This window comes from Limanda limanda, chromosome 4 (assembly GCF_963576545.1).
Source record: "Limanda limanda chromosome 4, fLimLim1.1, whole genome shotgun sequence".
In the NCBI taxonomy this organism is placed as follows: domain Eukaryota; kingdom Metazoa; phylum Chordata; class Actinopteri; order Pleuronectiformes; family Pleuronectidae; genus Limanda; species Limanda limanda.
Genome location: NC_083639.1, coordinates 5,168,185 through 5,187,926, shown reverse-complemented (window position 1 = coordinate 5,187,926; position 19,742 = coordinate 5,168,185). Strand labels below are relative to the sequence as shown.

The 19,742-nt window shown below is 43.7% G+C and overlaps 1 protein-coding gene across 1 annotated transcript in view; it reads right to left on the bottom strand.

Annotated features, from left to right (window-relative positions):
* The window catches only part of sema3fa (sema domain, immunoglobulin domain (Ig), short basic domain, secreted, (semaphorin) 3Fa), a 49,134-nt gene extending 29,724 nt beyond the window's left edge, over nucleotides 1-19,410 (bottom strand). Inside the window, exons 1-2 of the mRNA XM_061069197.1 lie at nucleotides 19,133-19,410; nucleotides 17,053-17,207 (exon numbers count right to left, since the gene is read on the bottom strand). Coding sequence (XP_060925180.1) covers nucleotides 17,053-17,164 — 112 coding nt within the window. The 5' untranslated portion in view covers nucleotides 17,165-17,207; nucleotides 19,133-19,410. The remainder of the gene's footprint in view (nucleotides 1-17,052; nucleotides 17,208-19,132) is intronic.
* Between the last annotated feature and the right edge of the window lie 332 nt (nucleotides 19,411-19,742).

Here is a 19,742-nt window from a genome sequence, read left to right as displayed (position 1 = left end):
GACACGATGACACATTCAAACAAGGACCAATAACTATGACACAGCATGGCATTTCCTCGCTGCTTCCCAGCTAAAAATGGCTTTCATGTTAATTTAATGTGTGATTCCGTCTCCTCTGTCCACACTCACCATGTGGTGTTCGTGTGAGCTATTCTCTGGAGAGAGACTTGAGCAGCCCACCTGGAGAGAGAGGGCAATTATTTGACCCCATTCCAGAGACAAAACTTTTTTAGTGTTTTGGAAGGTGGGCTTTAAGCACTGGGACTAATTTCTAAAGTCAATGATCTCAGCTGGAGCTTTTGGATTCAATGTGCTAATTGAAAACCTGGAAATCATGGAAACTGCACTACACTGGTAAGGACATGCCCACTCTGGCCTTTTGCTGTATTACGGCATGAAAGAAGATGGTCAATTAGAGGTTTTAGCTGTAAATATAAACTCTACCTCGGTCCCAAATGACCAGACAGGGCAGCTAGTGGAGCGCCAGGGTCACCAGCATCAAACTACAGACCGCTAATGGGCTGGAACCAAAGACCCATCTGCCTCTGCGCGGTCAACATAATATTACATGCCCTGCTGCTGCACACACCCACTTGACCCCACGTCACTCCGAGACAAAGACGGGGTCAGCCCCGACCAGGTACGTGTCGGCACAGATCCTGGGCCGAGCCTTGTGCACTAATTTACTGTGACAGGCAGGGGACAACCAGATAATGCTCAACAATCAGACGGCTGGTTGCTGAGCAGCATGGTGTGGACCTCAGATGGGGAGTTGAGGTTTTGGTCTGCAGCAAGGACCTGCTCTTTTGTCAGACAGCCTTTGTGCTGTGTTAATGGCGAGTAGAGGCTTTGCCACAAAGACTCAGAAAAGCATAACCATAAGACAGTGAGTCCTTTGTAAAGCAGAAATTATGCCATTTTTAGATTATCAGCTCTATGGATGACAATGGATGGTCTATCGGTTAGTCCATGAATTGGGGCAGAGTACTGCATTAGTTATCCCCTGACAAGTGGTATAGATAACAGGATTCTGAGAGCATAACATCTTGTGCTGGTGATCAACTGAATTTCTTTGTAGCGCCATCAACAGGTCAGTCATCACCACTTATCCCTTAATTATCTCAACATCAACAAGATTGAATGGCCCATATTATTGGACAGAGACCTGACATCAAACCACAAGCTCAACAAACATGTAGAAAAGTGATATTTTGTCCACAGTCAACTGACATGTTTTACACAACCATCTAATAAATCACATGTATACGATAAGGTAGACAAATTCATTTAAGTATGCAATATAATGACCAGTGTATAAGGTGGCATTAAAATGTACCAGAGGGGCTAAGTCTTGGCTTTTTCTCCAGGGAGGGTTTAGGCCCCAGACCTCCCTGTTCGGCCACCTTTCCCTTCTGGCTAGCTTCTCCATATCCTCATGGAAAATATACAATAAATATAAAAATATTTGGTTCTGCCACTGACACAACATGCCACAGATGATTGGCACTTATAATGTTGAAGGTCAGAGATGTTTCAAAACACTCTCCCTCAAGAGAGGCTCTTTGCAAACAGATCAAACATACCATTCCTGCAGTAATCCATTCTATTAGAGGCCAACTGTGCAGCCGTGAACCAACAGATCAATAAGGCATTGACCTCAGTGGATGATTCTGGGGGTAATTACATTGGGAGCAGGAACTGTGTATTTTCTGTCTTTAAATGCTCTGTAACCAAAGATAACAAATCAACAGCAATATGCTTGGACAATTCTTGAGTGTATTCTCAAACAAAAACACACACATTCCCGGACAAGTCATTACAGGTAACCCCAAAGCTGTTATTACTTGGGAGCAGTCCAAGAACAATATTATTTTTTCTTCCTATGGCCGCGATGAGCGGATTGAGGTCCACAAGTGTGAGGTGTTTTTTGCTAGTGTTTCATTTATTGGATTTGGGCCCATTGTTGGCTCGGGTTTATCAACAAATCTTCCCTGAACAAAAACATAATAAAGCAGTTTTATCTGTGAGTCTTCTAGCACGTTTTTCTGCCTGTTTCGCAATCCACTCACCACCTTATTTTTTCAGCTAGAGATGTTCTAATCGGTTCCAGCATCGAAAACGCATTCAATACTGCTGAAAAATCCAGGTCCGTCATCGGTGAGTAAGCAAATCTATGCAACGATTTGATAACACATCTTTGAGGTATATCACCCTCACCCAGATACCCTGTAGGCTACTGCCAATGACGAGTACTGTTTTTAGAGGAGTTTAGATGACAATGTATTGTAGCGTTAGCTCATGCTAGGTGGTCCCACAAGTACCACAGCTGCATCCACCGTATGCTAGACTTCAGTTTCAAGGGTGGTGCTAATGTTGCCATTACAACACTTGCAATAGGCCATACAGCACTGATAGCGATCATCAGGAAGAGAAAAATGGCATCAGAACATCTTTTTCCAACAAACTAGCATGTCTATATATGAAACCATGATAGAGCATGTAATACACACTATACTAATGTCCACACACATACACAAATGAAATCTGACAAACATATTCACACCAACAGATCTAATCCAAACATTTGACGGAAAGTTTGGTGAAAGGTTTGCAGTGGGAAAATGAGAATATATGGAGACCAAGTGGCGAGACTGTGCCGACTGGCTGCTTTGATTCATGGCAAAGAAGTTAACAAGTCCATTTGGTGTCTGTCATGTGTGCTTGACACACACGCGAGTAGATGAGTGGAGCAAACTAAAGTGGGGGATGATGACCGTCGGTCAAGGGCATTCATCTCCTCTCAGCGGCTGTATGATGGATATGATGGGAATGGAGGGATTTGAAGCAAAGGGATAAGGGGCTGGAGACGGGGGAGGGTCGTCAGAAAGGAATGCAGACAATGGGAGTGGTATGGACGGGTGTTGAGGATTGTAGTTTGGTAATAAATTGAACCCTGAGTGAACAAATAAGAAATCATATTCTAGTTGCAATGACCATCCATCATCACCACCTGCTTTGTTTCCATGTCAAAGGGTCTCTCTGAAGAATAATGATCTGACAAGGTGACAACAGAGATTATCAGAGGTGTGAAGGAAGACCTACATCACCAAACAGGTGTTACATTGAAGTGTACTTTCATAAAGAATTTAGACCACGTCAATGTCCTCAGCACTGGAGGTAAGTTTGCAATATCAACTGAAAAGGAAGCACTCGTAATGATCTTGCCCAAACACTAATGGCCTGCTAAATGAGAGGGCCTGAAAAAATAATTACAGGCTAAAAAAGACAATTTACATTCCAAAAGGTTCCATTTGTGCTTTGAACGCACAAGAAATGTCATTCAAGATGAAACATGTTGGCACCCATTACACTTTTAATGGTTAATGTGAATTGTCCGCTACAGGCCGGCCCCACTCTCTCATCTCAGCCTCCCATTAAAGCCAAGTTAGGGAAGGTCGGTCAGAGTGACGGGCTGACAGACCCATAGATTACTGTCTAAATGTGTAATCCACAGCCTTTTTAACTCCCCTCGCTGACTGACGCACTCTGCCCTCCCTTCTGAAACACCAGTGCGTGTTGGTTTGGCAGCTTTCATGTGTGATGGACAGATGGGACATCCTACTCCATGACCCTGTGCCCTTCTTCCACACCCGTGACCATAAGGGTCAGAATGTAGAGTGTCGCCTTTTAAGGGAAGCAGAGAGTGGATTTTGAATGGGTGTAGTTAGTGATATATTTATACAAAAACCTCCCCAAAGGAATTTTTTTTCCACACACCAGTTGAGGCTCTGATCAACTTGGTGACCTCTGGGTGCATATATACATATAGTACCTCTGCTTTGCACTTTGTCTGAAGAAGGACTTGTGCCCAAAGTTCTACCTGGGAGGTAATTCAAGTTTGTGGGAGCCTCAACAGGTCTTGTTTTGATCAAGTTTGAATGACTGTGCTTTTGTATCATTTCTGTTTTCACCCCTTTTCATTTGTTTGTTGGTTGGATTCTCTGCAGGATTACACAAAAACTACTGATCCGATTTTCAGGAAGGCTGGGACATGGGCACAGAAAGAAGTTGATGTTATTTGTCATTTCTACAGATTTCTAAGGGAATTATTCTTGGATCTTGGTGGGTAAAATCATTCATATTAAGGGGACTAATATCTATGACTGTGTTCAATTTGATGCCGATACAAGGTGCCAGACAGGAGAGAAACCGGTTCAGAGCCAGATGGATAAGCAATGCAACATAACACGTGTACTCTAAACAAACCACATCAACATTCATTAAGTTAATACAACACAGTAGATTCTGCCCAGCAGGCATGAAATGGGCAAATAACATTCCCCCCTATCCAGATTATAGGTTTTATCAATCACATGCACCAGGTTGAACAAAACTCTGCCCTCAAATAGAAACATGGAATCAGAAAATGGCGTAATTCTCTGGCATGTTATTGTTGGCAGCTCTGCTCAGTGAGACTTAGTACGCACACAAGCAGAGTCAGATAAGAACTGTTGACCGTTCCAGCATTTAAACAGCCCGGATGCAACACATTCAGAACCACAGCAGCAGCTCATTACGCGCTATTAATTTGTGCAGTGAGATCCAGCAATAAATAGTTTTTTGGCTTTAGGCTAACACCTACAACGAAAGCAACACGTCTGAACATCCAGGTGGGAGATGCTCGGATCAACAAAAGAAGGTGTAGCTGGAGGCACTTGTTTTGATTGGTGAATGAAAGACAGATATGAGGTTTGAAGGGAAGGAGAGAAAAAAAACAAGGCGAGGAAGGGAAGAGGCCTTATCAGTCTGGAGGAAGACAACATGCGTGACAGTGGAACATTTTGGTCACAGTTCCTCCATGCGTCCTCGCACAGGGTGTTGAAGGAGGCCAGTGATTGCACAGTGGAACAGGGAGGCTAAAAGAAATCCTCTGATCCCACACTTTCATTCCTCGTCATAAATCAGTGCTTCAGCCTTCCGCTGTGCACTGATAAGACGACCAAGCACAGTCTGATCCACACCAGGAAGAGAGAGAGAGAGAGAGAGAGAGCTTCAGTCTTTTCTTAGCAGCCTCTCTCGCTCGATCCTGCACACACTCTGTCTCTGCTATCTGTTTTTCATTCATCAGATCTGAACGGCAGACACTTCTGCTCGAGGCTTGTTTGTTTTCAGCTTGGCCGTATTTTCTTCCAGCCGTATGGTTATGATAATCTGATGAACTGGTGAATCATTTGCAACGTTCACACAAGAAAGGAGATCAGAGAGCAATTGATCTCCTCGAAATCATGCAAAAGAAAAAAGAAAAAAAAATGGAGTCTGCAAGCATTCTGATGAAGAATTTCCTCAGGCAAACCAGGACGTTATCTCTCCAGCTGCTTCCTTATCTTAATGGCTTATATGTCACTGTGCAGATTGATGATGGAAATAGTCACCGTGTTTATTGCAAATTTATGATATTTAGCACGACTGTTAATACCATTTTCTACCCTGAGTTGGACATTAAAAGACAGATTTAAATCACTTTGATCTACGTGGGATCTGGTTGCACATAAATGCAATAAAGTGAACCAACAGAGCTTAAACAGTGAAATAATACACTTCCCAGCTACTTAGCATTGTATTACATAATTTGTTGTCCCTGTGTATTAAAAATGTAAATTCACTATGAAAAAAAGAATCTGGCTTTAGGGGCGGTTATATGTTTGGAGAATATAACTCTTCATCAAAAAAATTGTGCATGGAAAAAGGTTTCTGCATGTTTTTACGAGCTAAATTTAAAAATTTTTGAAGACCATAATGAATTAAAGACCTATGTGAAGTTTGACAGATATCCGCCTAGTAGAGAATAACCTGTGATACTCTATACTGAGCGTTCCTTCAGAACATTTCTCATAAAGCCTTTTTAAAATCACAATGGAAATGGTGTTGAATTAAAATTAAAACAATCCACTTCAACCTTAACATACTTTAAGACTTAGAGGCCTCAAATTCAGATAATTACATTTTAGACACAGAACCTGATGGCAATGATACACAGTGATGCTGGTCACGTTAAATATTAGTGCAACATAGGAATGCAGTTAAATATCCCAGCATGCAGTGCAGCGTAGCAGCTAAAACCAGTGAAGTTCCGGTTGCTTTTATTGTCTAATTGGCTCACAATGTATTGCAATGCTTTGTGACTAATTAATCATGCATAGCTGGTTTAATGGGACAGTGTAATCCGGCCACGGTAGTGAAAACTAAATTTCATGCTGTGTATGTGAATGACGTTAGTATAATCAAAGGGCTTGGAGTAATGAATTCTAAGCTTTTTATTCTTCCTAAATGTGATTACACTTGAACAAAGCATCATTTAGGCTGGAGATCTTCCCAAAGGCAAAAAGACATTTTTTTTTGTTTCCTTCGTCTGATTCTCGGCTGGGTCAACCACATTAAAACTAGATCTGTCAGCTGCGGAGAAGAAAAAGTTTGTGCCTTTGTGTCAGTGCCAGGAGGTGAAGCTTCCATGAGCTCTGTGAGGGGCTGTCTGAGGTCTTCCATCATTGTAGCGCAGCGAAGCACAAGGTTCCAGAGGAGCACATCAATTCAGCGAACATGAAATCCTACAGGACATGAAAGCCCAGGATGATAGCCAAGCTCTGAGTGATGACTGTTTCAGCCTCTGTGCCAAGAGGAGGAAAAGTGCAAGACGAGGAAGATGAGAGACGGAGAGAGAGCAAGGGAGAGAGGGAGAGGGAGAGAGGGAGGTAAAGGACAGACTGATGCTTTGAGCGTTAGTGCCGTGCCAGTGTTGTATGCCACTCCCCCTCCGCTTCCCCGGGGGACATGAATGAAGTAAATGAATGATGGACCCAGCCCACACAAACGCCTCTCTTCTATTGAGTCCAAGCAGCCCATTCACCGGGATGAGTGAGGCGTCGACACCAACAACAACAAAAACAACAGCAACATAGGAGGCCCTTGCTCCTATTTCTCATGCATACATATGTATGCAGTCCCACGGACACACACACACACACAAACACACACATACACACACACATATGGCACAGATACCACGGACACTATGGCCAACATACCATCAGGGACACCTAGAGAGGGTTCCTGAGAACAGGGCTGACTAACAAAGCTCGGAGGCACGGGGGCGTGCATGGGGCAGGCATGGAGAAAATCTTGGCATCACGTCAATGCATCCGTCACAATGATCGCGGATGAGAGGCCATCTCCTCCCCTCCACAATCAGCACATTATCAGGGAGCCCATCAGTGCATGAGCGCAGCAAACAAGGCCTGGAAACCTCATGTTCCACCACATTCTACGCCTTCCTTCCTCCTCCGCTCGGCTTTCCCTCTGTTGTTCTTCCAGGAGGAGACTGGTTCAGGGGGTGCTTGCCCACACGGGGGTGATCTCACTCAGAGATCTGACCTTGAAACTTAGGCAGCGCTTGCCGAAAAGCCACAGCAGCTAATGGGAACTTAGGGGAATAAAAATCCGATTGAAACGAGATTAATCTGACAAGGAGGGCTTTGCTATTTACCAATCGTTTACATCTCAATCCTTGAAGGTGGGCTTGGTAATGATGTTAGCATCTGACTCGGGCTCAGTTTTCACCGATTACGCATCCTGCACAGAGGATGTATGAAGAGCGTAGGAAAGTGGGAGAGAGAGTTGGTAGCTGAAGCTGGAGGAGAAGGAGGAAATGTTTCTGCTTTTTTAATCCAATAGTGAAACAAAACTAATGCAACCTCCCACAGGATCAGGGTCAGACTCAACCACAGGCCTCGTTTCTCCCATAATCACAGAGACAGCGCCTTGGTCCTCGTCCAAAGTATGCACACACACAGAGGCTCCATAGACTCCCAGTCTGAATCACACACCTGAAACATTTCATGAGGTTGCGGGGGCTTGAGGTTGCCCAGCTTCTGCCTTAAAACAATTTTCACTTGAGGAAAGGAAAGGACGCACTTCCCATAAAGCATTGCCAAACTGGCACAGAGCAGGAGACTTGGATCATATGAACACTCTGCAGGAGGAAAGAGTTTGTACTCTGGCTTCACATCATTTTGTATTGTCGGTGAAAGGACGTGAGGTTCACAATGCACTTTGGGCTGTGCTCCAAATGTTCTCCTGTGCCAAATAACTTGAAACACTCCGTCTAAGGAGACTGGTATGACAATATGCAAGTGTGAATAAAGACTATGCACTTTTCATTGAACTAAACATTGGACCTCGTGGTGCGAGGTTACAGCCGGGGCAGCGGCGCTGGAGATGAACTGTGGAGGCAATCCGGAGCAAGTCACCAGCTGAGGTAAACCATCTCAACCGACACTCATAATGGGAAACAGACGCACAATTTGTCCGTGCAGCGTATATCTGCCTTTGTGCACCCACACTCCTCTCCTCCTTCTCGTTCTCGAATCCCACCATCTATCTCCACGCTCTCCAGCAGATAGCAAACCTGACACTGATGCCCTGCAGTCCATTAGCTTTCTCAGAGCCCCCGTCTGGGTCTGCTCCATTGCTTCACATTTCCATCCACTCAGCCTATATCTTCCTGACAGTCACTTCTGCTCTCGCACCCCTTATCTCACTCCGTGTTTTCCTCCTCTCCTCCTGGATGTTTGAGCTGCTCGGGTTCAACATGTCAGTTTGAGTCCATAGGGAGGAGTAAAACTCACATATAGCATCACTGTGATGGGGCTGCAGAAAATCACCTTGGACACATGATGTAAACTATCCCTCCTGCTCCAGGACGTCTCCTCTAATGCAGACACACCTGTTATCACTGAAGGGACGGACGGTCCAACTGTTGTCCTCCCTTAACCCGCAGAAGTTCCAAAACACAGTCTGAAACCACTATCGGTTACAATGACGTAAAACAGATGCAGGCACCAAATTGTTCCATTCTATGCCATCGGAGAGTTCAAATTTATTGTTTATTGAGATACTGAAGATAAACAAACTGCAAACCTGTTTCTGGAGATTAAAGCAGTGGCTTGATCCTATTTACTGAGCTGCTTTGTGGTTGCTTTAATGTTGTAATCTCAAATAAATAATGTCTTCATCACTCCCAGATGACCTCTGAAAACACTACAAACAAAAAAGTATTTGGAGATAAAAATTCTCATTAAATATATTAGGGCTGTAGCTTATGATTATTATTTCTGTCAGTGAGTTATTTTATTTCTGTTTGATCTACTGAACATCAGAAAAAGTGACAACTGCCCTGAGAACGACAGCAAACCCTGACATTTGAGAAGCAGAAGCAAACAACAGATTTGTATTTCTGCTTGATAAGTGGATCTATGATTACTAATTAATCTAGTTATTCATAATTTATGGTCATTTAAGGGTTTCATTTAAGGGTTTTTCTCAAACACACAAGTGGCACAAAGTCAGGAAAAGCTGAATCATTATCAGTGAATTGTTGTTTAATAATATATTTTTCTGTTCTTCATAATAGCTGTGGAAGAAAGAATTGAAATTATTCTATTTATTCATTAATTTTCTATTATTCAATGAAACAATTGAAGGATTCATCGTTCAAACTTGAAAGTATTGCCTCTTTGTTGCCAAACAGGTTCAAAATCACAGGTCATTCTCAGGGTCCCATTTACCTTGAATGCAAACACACACTTACACATTTATAAATGCAACCATATATGACAGAATGTGTCCAAAGTGGTTTCCCACCCTCAGGGTTCAAAATGGCCGTCACGTGGGGGAGGTCAATGGCACTGCAGTAACAAGATCCCGACACTGACAGACAAATGATAATGAAGGATAGCTGTCTGAGTAAACAAGTGGAGAGGTGCCCTTGACCTGCTGTCTCCTTAATTTAGTCCCGGCTGCAAACACCACCCCCCCTCCTCAAGGTCTCCCACACCTCGGCCACATCTGGAGAGCACGTCCAGCCGACTGGAGCCTCCACATAAAGAAACCAGTGCTTCACCTTCTCACTCGATAAACCCTCTGCAACAACTTCACAAGATCACACCTCGGCTTTGATCAAAGTCCAGCATTTAGCTAATTTATTTTCTCATTTGTCTTCTCTAAAGCCTCAAAGCCTCGGGGCTTCTTTGCTTCAGGATTTCCTGCGAGCAGAGGAGACGGCAGACATCAGGGGAAATAAGCACAATGCAGTGATTACATCCCACCTCCCCTCTGCGGAGGGAAATCATCTGAACCCGATTCGGTTTGTGAGGAGTGACAGGTAGACGCTGCTATGGAAACCAAACCAAAAGCAGTGTCATATATAGCTTCTTTACAGGAGCTTTGCAAGTCGAGCTTGTGCACACACACACACATGAGCTTGACATAAATATTAAAGACTCTCTCTCACACTCCTCTCTGTCACTTTGAATCTTTGGAAAACCACAACTCGTAAAATCCGTTTCACTCCTACTCCGTTTCTAACCCATCAACTGTTTTCCTCAGCTCCTCTGCCCTCCTCCTTCTCTCCTGCAGGAGGTGGGGTTGATCACAGCCGGAATATTAATCTGCCTCTAATAACGATTTAAAATGCACCTAAAGAATTATAAGCTCTGCATTGATATGTGAGGCCCGACTGAAAAAGAAACATAACTACAATGGCAACATTAAACACTTTATCTACACAAGCCAATCCAATCAGGTTCCTTAAAAACATGACAACCTGACATCAGTTTGATGTACAACTGTGGCTCACACCTATTTTTATCCCGTCTGCCACATTTTGATCTAAAAAAAATTGGCTGCGGCAGCGTCCAAGAGATACAAAGACACACCAGGATGTAGACTACACACACAGACACCATCTATCACTCACACATCCATCAAAGTGTGGCTGCCTTTCGCTCCCTGCTGTGTTGGCCCCCTTTACACAGAAGACAGAGAATTGTGGTGGGGCTATTTATCAAACCCGCAGTAAACTAGCATTTACATATTAAAGATCCTTGAAAAAAAACGACTCTCACTAAATTCTTTAAAAAAGGAACTGCACTCTTGGACACCAAGAAATGAAAGAGATTTACAAAATAGGACGAGCTATTTCCAGCATCTTATATCAAAAGTGCTGCTATTCTTTTTGTAAAGACAATGCTGGATGACTCATGGATGGAGCTCTTCTAAAGATTGGGTGGGCATTCAATTCTCTGAGAAAAAATAAAGTTGAGCATGTTCATTAAAAAGTCTTGTTCTCTGGTTAAAAGAAAATGGACAGCCCCGTACTCTTCAGATACAACTTCATTATGAAAATAACAATCACGTTTTTGTCAAAATAACAATCACGTTTTTGTCAAAATACAGTTGTCATTCGTTGCTAAACCCAAATTTCCCTGGCTCATCTGAGTTCCCGGCACAAATCTTCTCTTCAGTATAAATAAGTAAATCTCAGAATAAAACACCTTGTAGCTCCAGACTGGAATAATAAACAGCAGAGTTATTATTGTTGTCATGTGGATGTTGTGCATTTTTATGACCACGGGACATGGACAGCATTAACACATGCTCAGGCACCTTCATGTCAGAAACACTCAAAATATTAAAATCTAGGGGAAAAGTGATTTAAATTTACTGCCTTTTCATTTGACTTGAACGTGAATGTTATGTGACATCACTAAGTAGGTAGGGGGGGGGGGCAGTAATTTACGATGTGAAAATGACTCACACAGCAGCACAATGGAGACACTTAGTTTCAACACATCTTACCACAGCACTCACTGCATGGGATCTAACCCTTCTCTTCACTGAGATAAATATGTCCACACACTCCTCCCTTATACGTTTCACTGCTCCCTTACAAGTCTGCATACTTTTACAGACCCCCCCCCCCAATCTCCTCTTTCACCTTTTGAGTGTGCTACAACAGCACACCCCTGCAGTGGGCAGCAGACATGGGTGCTCTCTCTCCTCCCTTCCGCTCTTATCAACACGCATGAAAAAAATGAGAGGGTGGAAGTGCAGAGTAAAGGCGGAGGAGGAGGTGGAGGAGGACGGCGAGGCAGAGGAGGAGGAGGAGGAGAGGGAGATAAAACGAGGAAGAAACAAAACAGGAGGGACACTATATTTAGCAGCTGAAGCTGTCACCTCCTGTTCTTCTCTCCTGAATAATCATAGTTTGACAGCATGCATCCTGCAGAGCAGAGGTTGCTGGGATGCTCTACGTCCCCCACCCCTCCTTCTCCTCCTCCACCTCCAGCAGCATCATCATCATCATCATCATCATCATCATCATCTCTGGAGAGAAAGTAGCAAAGTAATGTAATAATTGCTGCAGGCTTGCGTGCAACAGCCACCACACATCATGCAGATTTGTCAGTGCCCCTGTGATTCTCAAGTGGAGATTTGGAGAAGAGCAGCAGTTTTGGACAATAAACTGCCACAAACATGTGCAATGTCGTCTGCCTATAGAGAGCAAACTGTATCAGAGTACGGATACGTGCAAATGAGCTGCAGTAATAATAGCAACCACAATACATTGATAAAATCCTTTGTGCTATTTCCACTATTTTTCAGTATTTGAAAGCACTATAGGGCTGGGACAGCAAAACGCTGTGACAACAAGTTTCCCCTCACACAGCGCTGATGTTTTTCTGCTGGGAAAGAAGTAAACAAGCACAGCTGGTAGGTAGAAGGGCACACAGGAAGTGGATTAGATAGTGCTGTGTATGCGAGTGTTTCAGATGGTGCATGATGGGACTTTAGCCAGAGTCAACAGCTTATTGACTTTTTGTAGAAAAACAAGCAGAGCAGTGCTTACTGCTTGTTCCCAAAAAACAAACACACGCACAAGTTATTTGTTTTGGAAGAAACATCGCTACTGCGATAGCTTCACTCACTAGTTAGACTGTTATCCTCGACAACCCAGATAACATGACAAATGCATCTTGTAACTGTTCATGGAAAGAGAATTCATTCAGATGTTCACAAAACATTTCTTCCTTAACGACAGCTTCTTTCGGCTGACTAGCCGGAGAATTGGGATGACATGATGAAATCACGATACCCCACAAGTATCGGCTGGACCGCTGACGAGTGTTTCAGGATTATTAGGAGCTATGGAGGAGCGGCGCTCCCTCTATCCCAGACGTTGGGCTTTTTGACTTTGCAGGACTTTTTTCTTTTAAGCTGAAAAAGCACAAGCTGTCTCCTTTAAAGTACTTGTGGTGGCAAGTTAACTTTTTCTTACACAAGAAAAGTACCATGTCTTTCAGGTTTGTCTGAACTCCACTGGGCAGACTTAAGATCCATCCTGTGTAGCCGGGGGTCATCCGCCTGCAGACAGGTTCGCTGTGGATAAGCTTTCAGCGGCTCATTGATTGCTGCGAGGCTCGGCTGAGGCACTTAGCTCTGTCTCCAGTGTCACAGTAATAAGTCAGCAGACTGGGCGAGGTACGAGTGCATAAACTTTGCTCGGTCGTCCGTGAAACAATCTGGGGAGAAGCGGTAATATCTCATGGGGAGGGAAGGATGATTATAACTATGATACTTTCTCTTTCACGGGAGGAGTCAAAAAGACAGAGACAGCAGAGGACCACCCACAGAGAGGCATGTCACAGACAAAGGGCTCTTCTTATGCACTATATATACATACATAGATCTGCCTATATACAACAGAATCTGTAGGAGCTGGGATCTATTGTCATAGAGTCAGAAATAGTACCAGCAGCAAAGTTCAAACGGAGTAGCAGCTCCTAATTATTCAAAGAAAAAGGAGGTTGAGGAGAAATTGGCCAATTCTGATCTTAAGTCTAAAAACTGGCAGGAGCAAAGAGCCGACAGCGAAGCTTTTGTTCAGGCGTGACAATCGTCGTCCCATTATGTGGGACAAGAAAACGTGTCGGTAAGAGAGCCCAGGAAAAGATTGTCCCTGAGAATGAGACCAATTACAGGACTGCCTGCGTGGCTTTGTCTTTTCTCCCCGGGCGCTCTTCCCAGAGCGAACGCTGTGCCCAGGTGTTCCACGGAGGACTGAAGTGGCCGTAGGAAAACAGAGTTAAACACTTTCAAATGTTCCCGGGGATTAGCCTAACAAGCTATTACTTGTTAATATGGTGCCATTCTCCCACAGTTTGAGGGCAGTTAACCTCGGGCGTGACTGGCTTCTGTTTGAAGGGTCACAACCTTGCAGAGCCCTTCACACTAAAATAGCATGCGATTATAGACCTTGTTTAAAAGTAAATATAGGAGTTCTCAGCTGCTGATCTAAGCCGGCCATGTGTATTCATGAGAGCGAATACACCTACATAACTGGACAAATGTGACCTTTTGTTTTTGTAATAACATCAGGCTACATCAGGCTTGTTGCAAGTATGTGTGTGTGTATGTGTGTCAGTGTGTCTATTTTCCAAGCCTTTTGAAGTCTGGGTTGATGATCTATCCCTACGAGCTTTAAATGGACATTCCTTCAGTCTTAGCCTGTGTTTGCTCTCTTGGTATTTATCACAGTTAATAACTCAGATAACTGCACTAACACACTCAGTAGCGACTTTAAGAACTTCAAAAGACCGGTTTCATCTTTGTTGACTCTGTAAACCTTAGTTTTGCAAACCACCTCCAGTAAAAACTTACGTACTCACGGGTTAATTGGTTTCTTTTAAAGATGAGGGTACATGACACTTTTATGCTGAACTAGAATTTGTATGTTGGTGGTGACTACAGGAATACGGTGAAACAACTAATTCGAAATAAAGGACAAACATTTGTTAATTTAAATAACTGAATCAGAGCCGAATACCAGAGTTCAGGGATTTCTTAGACTCTGTGCCAGAAATTAAACTTCAGCTTTGATTTTAAATGTGATCGCCTCTGGCAAACATTTAAAGCACGGGAACTCTACTGATGTTGTGTAGCATTTTAGGGAATGTTGCATTAAATATAATCAAATGTTATTTGTTTAGCCCATATATAAAAAAATGTACACTTTTGCCTCTCAGGTCCTTCCAGTCCATACCAAGTGCGACATCCTTTGTCCTTAACCCCACAAGGGTGAGATAAAATGATCAATAAAACAAAATTGTCAGTACAATCCAAACACGGCTGAAAAGTAACGATTACATTTGAAGGTATTTGAGTGTTTTTAGAGCACGGCCACTGTGAAAATCAGCCATAATATGTTGACTATATATATATATACTACTCATTCGATATTACCAATTTTCTTTAGGGAAAGGTGTGTGCATATTTACAGTATGAACATAAAACCTGGTGTCTGTTGCTTTGACAGCGGGCAGAGATTTAAAAAGCAGAGTTGCCGTCTGGTGTCCCTTATTTCAGCCCAAAACTTTAAATATCAGCTTCATAAAATGCAAAGAATCAGTGGAAAGTGACACCATATAAACGTCTCAGGAAAACGTACGAGAACACAAACTCAATAACACAACTGATTCAATTACACGGCTCCAGTTAACATACAGTGAGTCGTTTGTACCACTTTGTTTTATCATCAAAATTGAAAGGCTTATTAAAAATAAACTGCATCTGTCGTCAGGAGACACATATTACAAGTCAACCAAATCTGTGTGTCAGCACAAGACAGACATTATGAAACCTAAGGCAATTATTTGGTTAAGCACACTGGCACATGAAAAATTAATAAACGCACATTACGGAGCTATTTCCTGCAGTACGCTGCAAAACCAATACAATTAGTGCATTCGTAGACTCCAGCTATCTGAAGTTGCTCCGTGAGGCATAAAAGTCACCTCAGAAACTAATTAAAAACAAAAGGAACTCAATTAAAAGAAACGGAAAATAAATGACCTCTTTTCTACTGAGAAAATGTGAAACCGGTCGAGTGTGAAATTCGCTCGATTATAGAGAGAGAGAGAGAAAACAAACAGGTAAGCAAAAGTATCAGCGAGGGAGGAGAGACTGTAGCTGGTTTCAGACATGCACTGGAGTCCGCAGATTTTCCTGAAACTTTCCAGAGAGGCTGTACGTGAGAACACAAATGTCCAGAGTCAGTTGTCTCGCACTTTTCCTGCCAACGCCCGAGTAAAATCTCTGAGAGAGCCCATGTGAGAATAGAACAAGAAAATGTCCAGAAAGCGGACGAAAACGAGGGGTAGAAGATGCAAACAACTTGGAAAAAAACAAGAATTGGGGGCATTTGGGGATAAGGGCCGACCTTGGTGTCAACGTGCCGTTAATAAAAACATATGTGATTTCCGCAGCAGAATTGATATGTTATGTTCTTCCTGCTTGTTCCACCAAGGCTCCAGCCCTCACCTGAATATTCTGAACATTCTCCTGTTGCTGTTAACGTGTACCAGACAATCTCCTGCTGCTTTCCTCATATTTGAAAGAAAAAGTTTGGAAAATGAAATGTCTACAGCCAATTTTCCCAAGTTCATGACTGAAAACTGCTGGACGAACCTCCACTGGCAGTGCCTTTCATTTACAAAATGTCTCTTTATTATTACATTATTCGTTATTATTATAAGTTTTTGGATTCCTAAAAGATTGCACTCTTTGGACACAGCTTGGATCTGAAGTGTAGCCATTTTGTAAAACAAAACAAAAACTTGGATCTGAAATTGTCAGAGGTTCATTAAAATCTTTTTCAGGGCTTCACATGGACACGAGGACTCTGCCAGCACCAGACACAGCAGACCACTAAGACCTACTTTAACAGGACAGCTCAACACACAAAGGGTCTCATGGCGCACTGGCAAACATTCATAACACGCTGGATCTCTGAGTGCGGTGCCCAGCCAAGTGTTAAATCGGACTTGATTTCAGAAGGGAGGCGAGGTCACACAAAGGCCTGTTTGGGGAACAAATAGCAGCCATGCGATTAAATGAAGACATACTCTCTGGGCCCTGAATAGTCAGAACAATGAGCAGAGAATCTACTGGAAACACTAACTCTGTACAGGACTGGAGGAACAAATGCCAGAGCTTGTGGAGCCCTAAATACAGACAGGGCCAACAGTTTACCCGTGAACAAGAGCGAGAAATCAACGTAACTGCCGACAGAAGTGAGTGTTACACAAGTAATCAATACATGTGTGCAGCAGAAACACAGTAACTGGGTCACGGGGCACAGCAGTAATTCCAGTGGCTTACCTTTGAAGGACAGGAAGATCCTTGGAGCGGAGAGAGACTCATTAGAGGAGGTCAGCACCGCGGATGACAAGGCCAGAAGGGCCAGCAGCCAGCACAGTTTGTCCCACAACATGGTCCCTGTGTTTGTTAACAGGGGGGGAAGGAGAGTCCGGGAGCTGAGGGACACAGAGGGACGAGTGTCAGACAACAGCCGAGGCAAGTTCACCTCACAAATCAAATACAGCAACCAACCCCCGACTGAGCTGCAATAACCAATCAGTTTACTTCTTCACACGATGATTTAGATCTATTGAAGCTTTTTGATATTGAAGTCATGAATCAGGGGAGGATCCTTAATTGCACCTGTTCTTTCAGTTTTCTTTAGGGAGAAAAAAAAGTAGTGACAGCGTTCCTGACAGATTTAATTAAATCTATGGCAGTAACGAGGTTGCAGATGCAGAAGGTAACTCTCATGCACGACAGATTATGAGTGACAGGTCACAGACTACTGAGTCTACTGAGACTTCAGGTACGTGCTCGCATGAGAAAAAGAACTGCATTGATTCCACCACAGCAGCTGAATCTATGAGGTCCGACTGTCTGCATGGACGGTAAAAACGTTATGGGCCATAGTGTGAGCATGTGGTAGCGAGAAAGTGCGAGGGAGCATGCACCAAATAGTTCTTACATATCGAGTTAGAGATATTTTATGCCATTATGAGAAGAGTAAACAGATTTAGTTCATAAAGGAGCCAGCGTATATATTCAATGATATGTTGCTTTGCACAAAACTAACACAACTATAGACACCTCACGAATATATTGGAAAAAAAAAAAATCAAGCAAAGAACCTTGATGAAAAGCCTGATATGTTTCTATGCAGCACTTCTGGTGTGCACAATTGTGCAATTCAAACAATTTGTATGCAGGTTCTTTATGTAATACAATGATTTTGGCCAAGTATATAAACTTGAACCATAAAATGCATCAATGCGCCTGGATTCCCTAATGTGACTTTTATTGTAATGGACATTTTCCTGCACGTCCACAGTCCATCCTGCTGCGTGGCTTCGCCTCTGTGCGCTATGGACGCAGCAGTGTGGACGCACGGAGTCTCCTTCCAGCCGGAGGAGCTGCCCACACCTCACCACACCTCACCACACCTCACTTTTCACAATACTGAGAAACACAACAGGCTCGTTGAGAAATCACCGCTTCTATTTTACACCAAGGGGCCGAGTCTTAGCAGCAGCACCACACACAGGAGGTGCTGGTGCAGCCTGTGCGCGCACTGGCACACTCTCAGACTCAAACCACAAAGCGCATCAACGTTCTGCACATAAAAATATCCCAACACATAAGAAAGGACTGAGCTTTGGTGACACAATAAGCATCACAGCAAAGCAACGAGTGTGCCAAAGCGTTTGGAAACAACTCCAGTGGGATTATCCACGCATGGCACTGGTCTGACTGGTAAACGTGGATCTGGAGTCTTGAGGTCAAACTGCCAGTCGAGGCTTAAAGATCGAGTTCCACGCTGAGCCCCGGAGGCAGGACAGGACTCCAAAGGGAGAGACAGTCCACCAGAATAAAGCGTGACGGCCTCTCTGAGTTATGAGGACTCGAACATGAACCACGTGTCGTTTATTTTTATGGGGACCTTTGGATTTTAGATTGTCAGGTGTTGGTGGGCTCCTGCAGGAACGTCTGATCACTGTGAAGGGCGAGGGTGCAGCGTCACACGCAGAAACATTTAACTTTCAGTGCCTCACAATCCACGTTGCACGCACACGCACGCACACACTCTTTGGCTCTGTTTGAATATAATGGCAATTTGGGAGAATAACTCCCACGCACCAGGGATAAAGACAAACCGCGGGCGAATGGAAGTGCATCGTTTGAGCCATTCTCCTCTTTAATTAGGACAGAAATCCTTCCACTTTCACAATAAACATATTGATATAGTTGCACATGCAGTGCGTGGATCATTTTCATTTTAGCTCGACTCCACCGAACGAGGCTGGATTCCTGCTGATTTATCTCCCAGATTAGTAATGAACTTGTCACGTTACCAAAAGCAGCTTTTACATTTTCAACCTACCTCCTAGATGCGTCCGATGAATATTGTGCCAAAGCTGGTGAACATTTAAAAGCATCCACCCAAATCCTTTGAGCTCCTCTGTCCGCACGCACGAGTCTCAGTGTATCCGCCGCAGATCCCGCACGATTATCCCAGAGACAAACAAAGCTTGGATTTGAATTTAACTTGACGCAGCCGCTTTAAACTTGAAGTGATCTCTAGAGCGCAGATTCCGTGTTTGTTTCCCCCCCCTTTTTAGGACGAGGTGAGAAACAAAAGAGTAGCTCCTGGAGAGATGAGTGGAGAAGAGGAGGAGGAGGAGGAGGACCGTGCGCAACGACGCTCAGATGGGGAGTGAGGAGCAGCGGCTCCTCGCAGGTGGATAGACTTGAGTCTACCAGGCGGTGGACACACCCATGGGGGAGGGAACATACACCTTAGCATCCCCACGGCCCCGCCCCGAAACACCGTCCACGGTGCCAAGGTGAAGGTGGAGCTGGAAGATGAGGAGAGGCGTCTATAAAATCTTCCATCAGACCACTCATTATAACGTCTTATATATGATTTGATTTGATTCTAGGTATTGGTGGCAATCAAAATGACCGTTAGGCTGCTTTTATATTATGTTAGT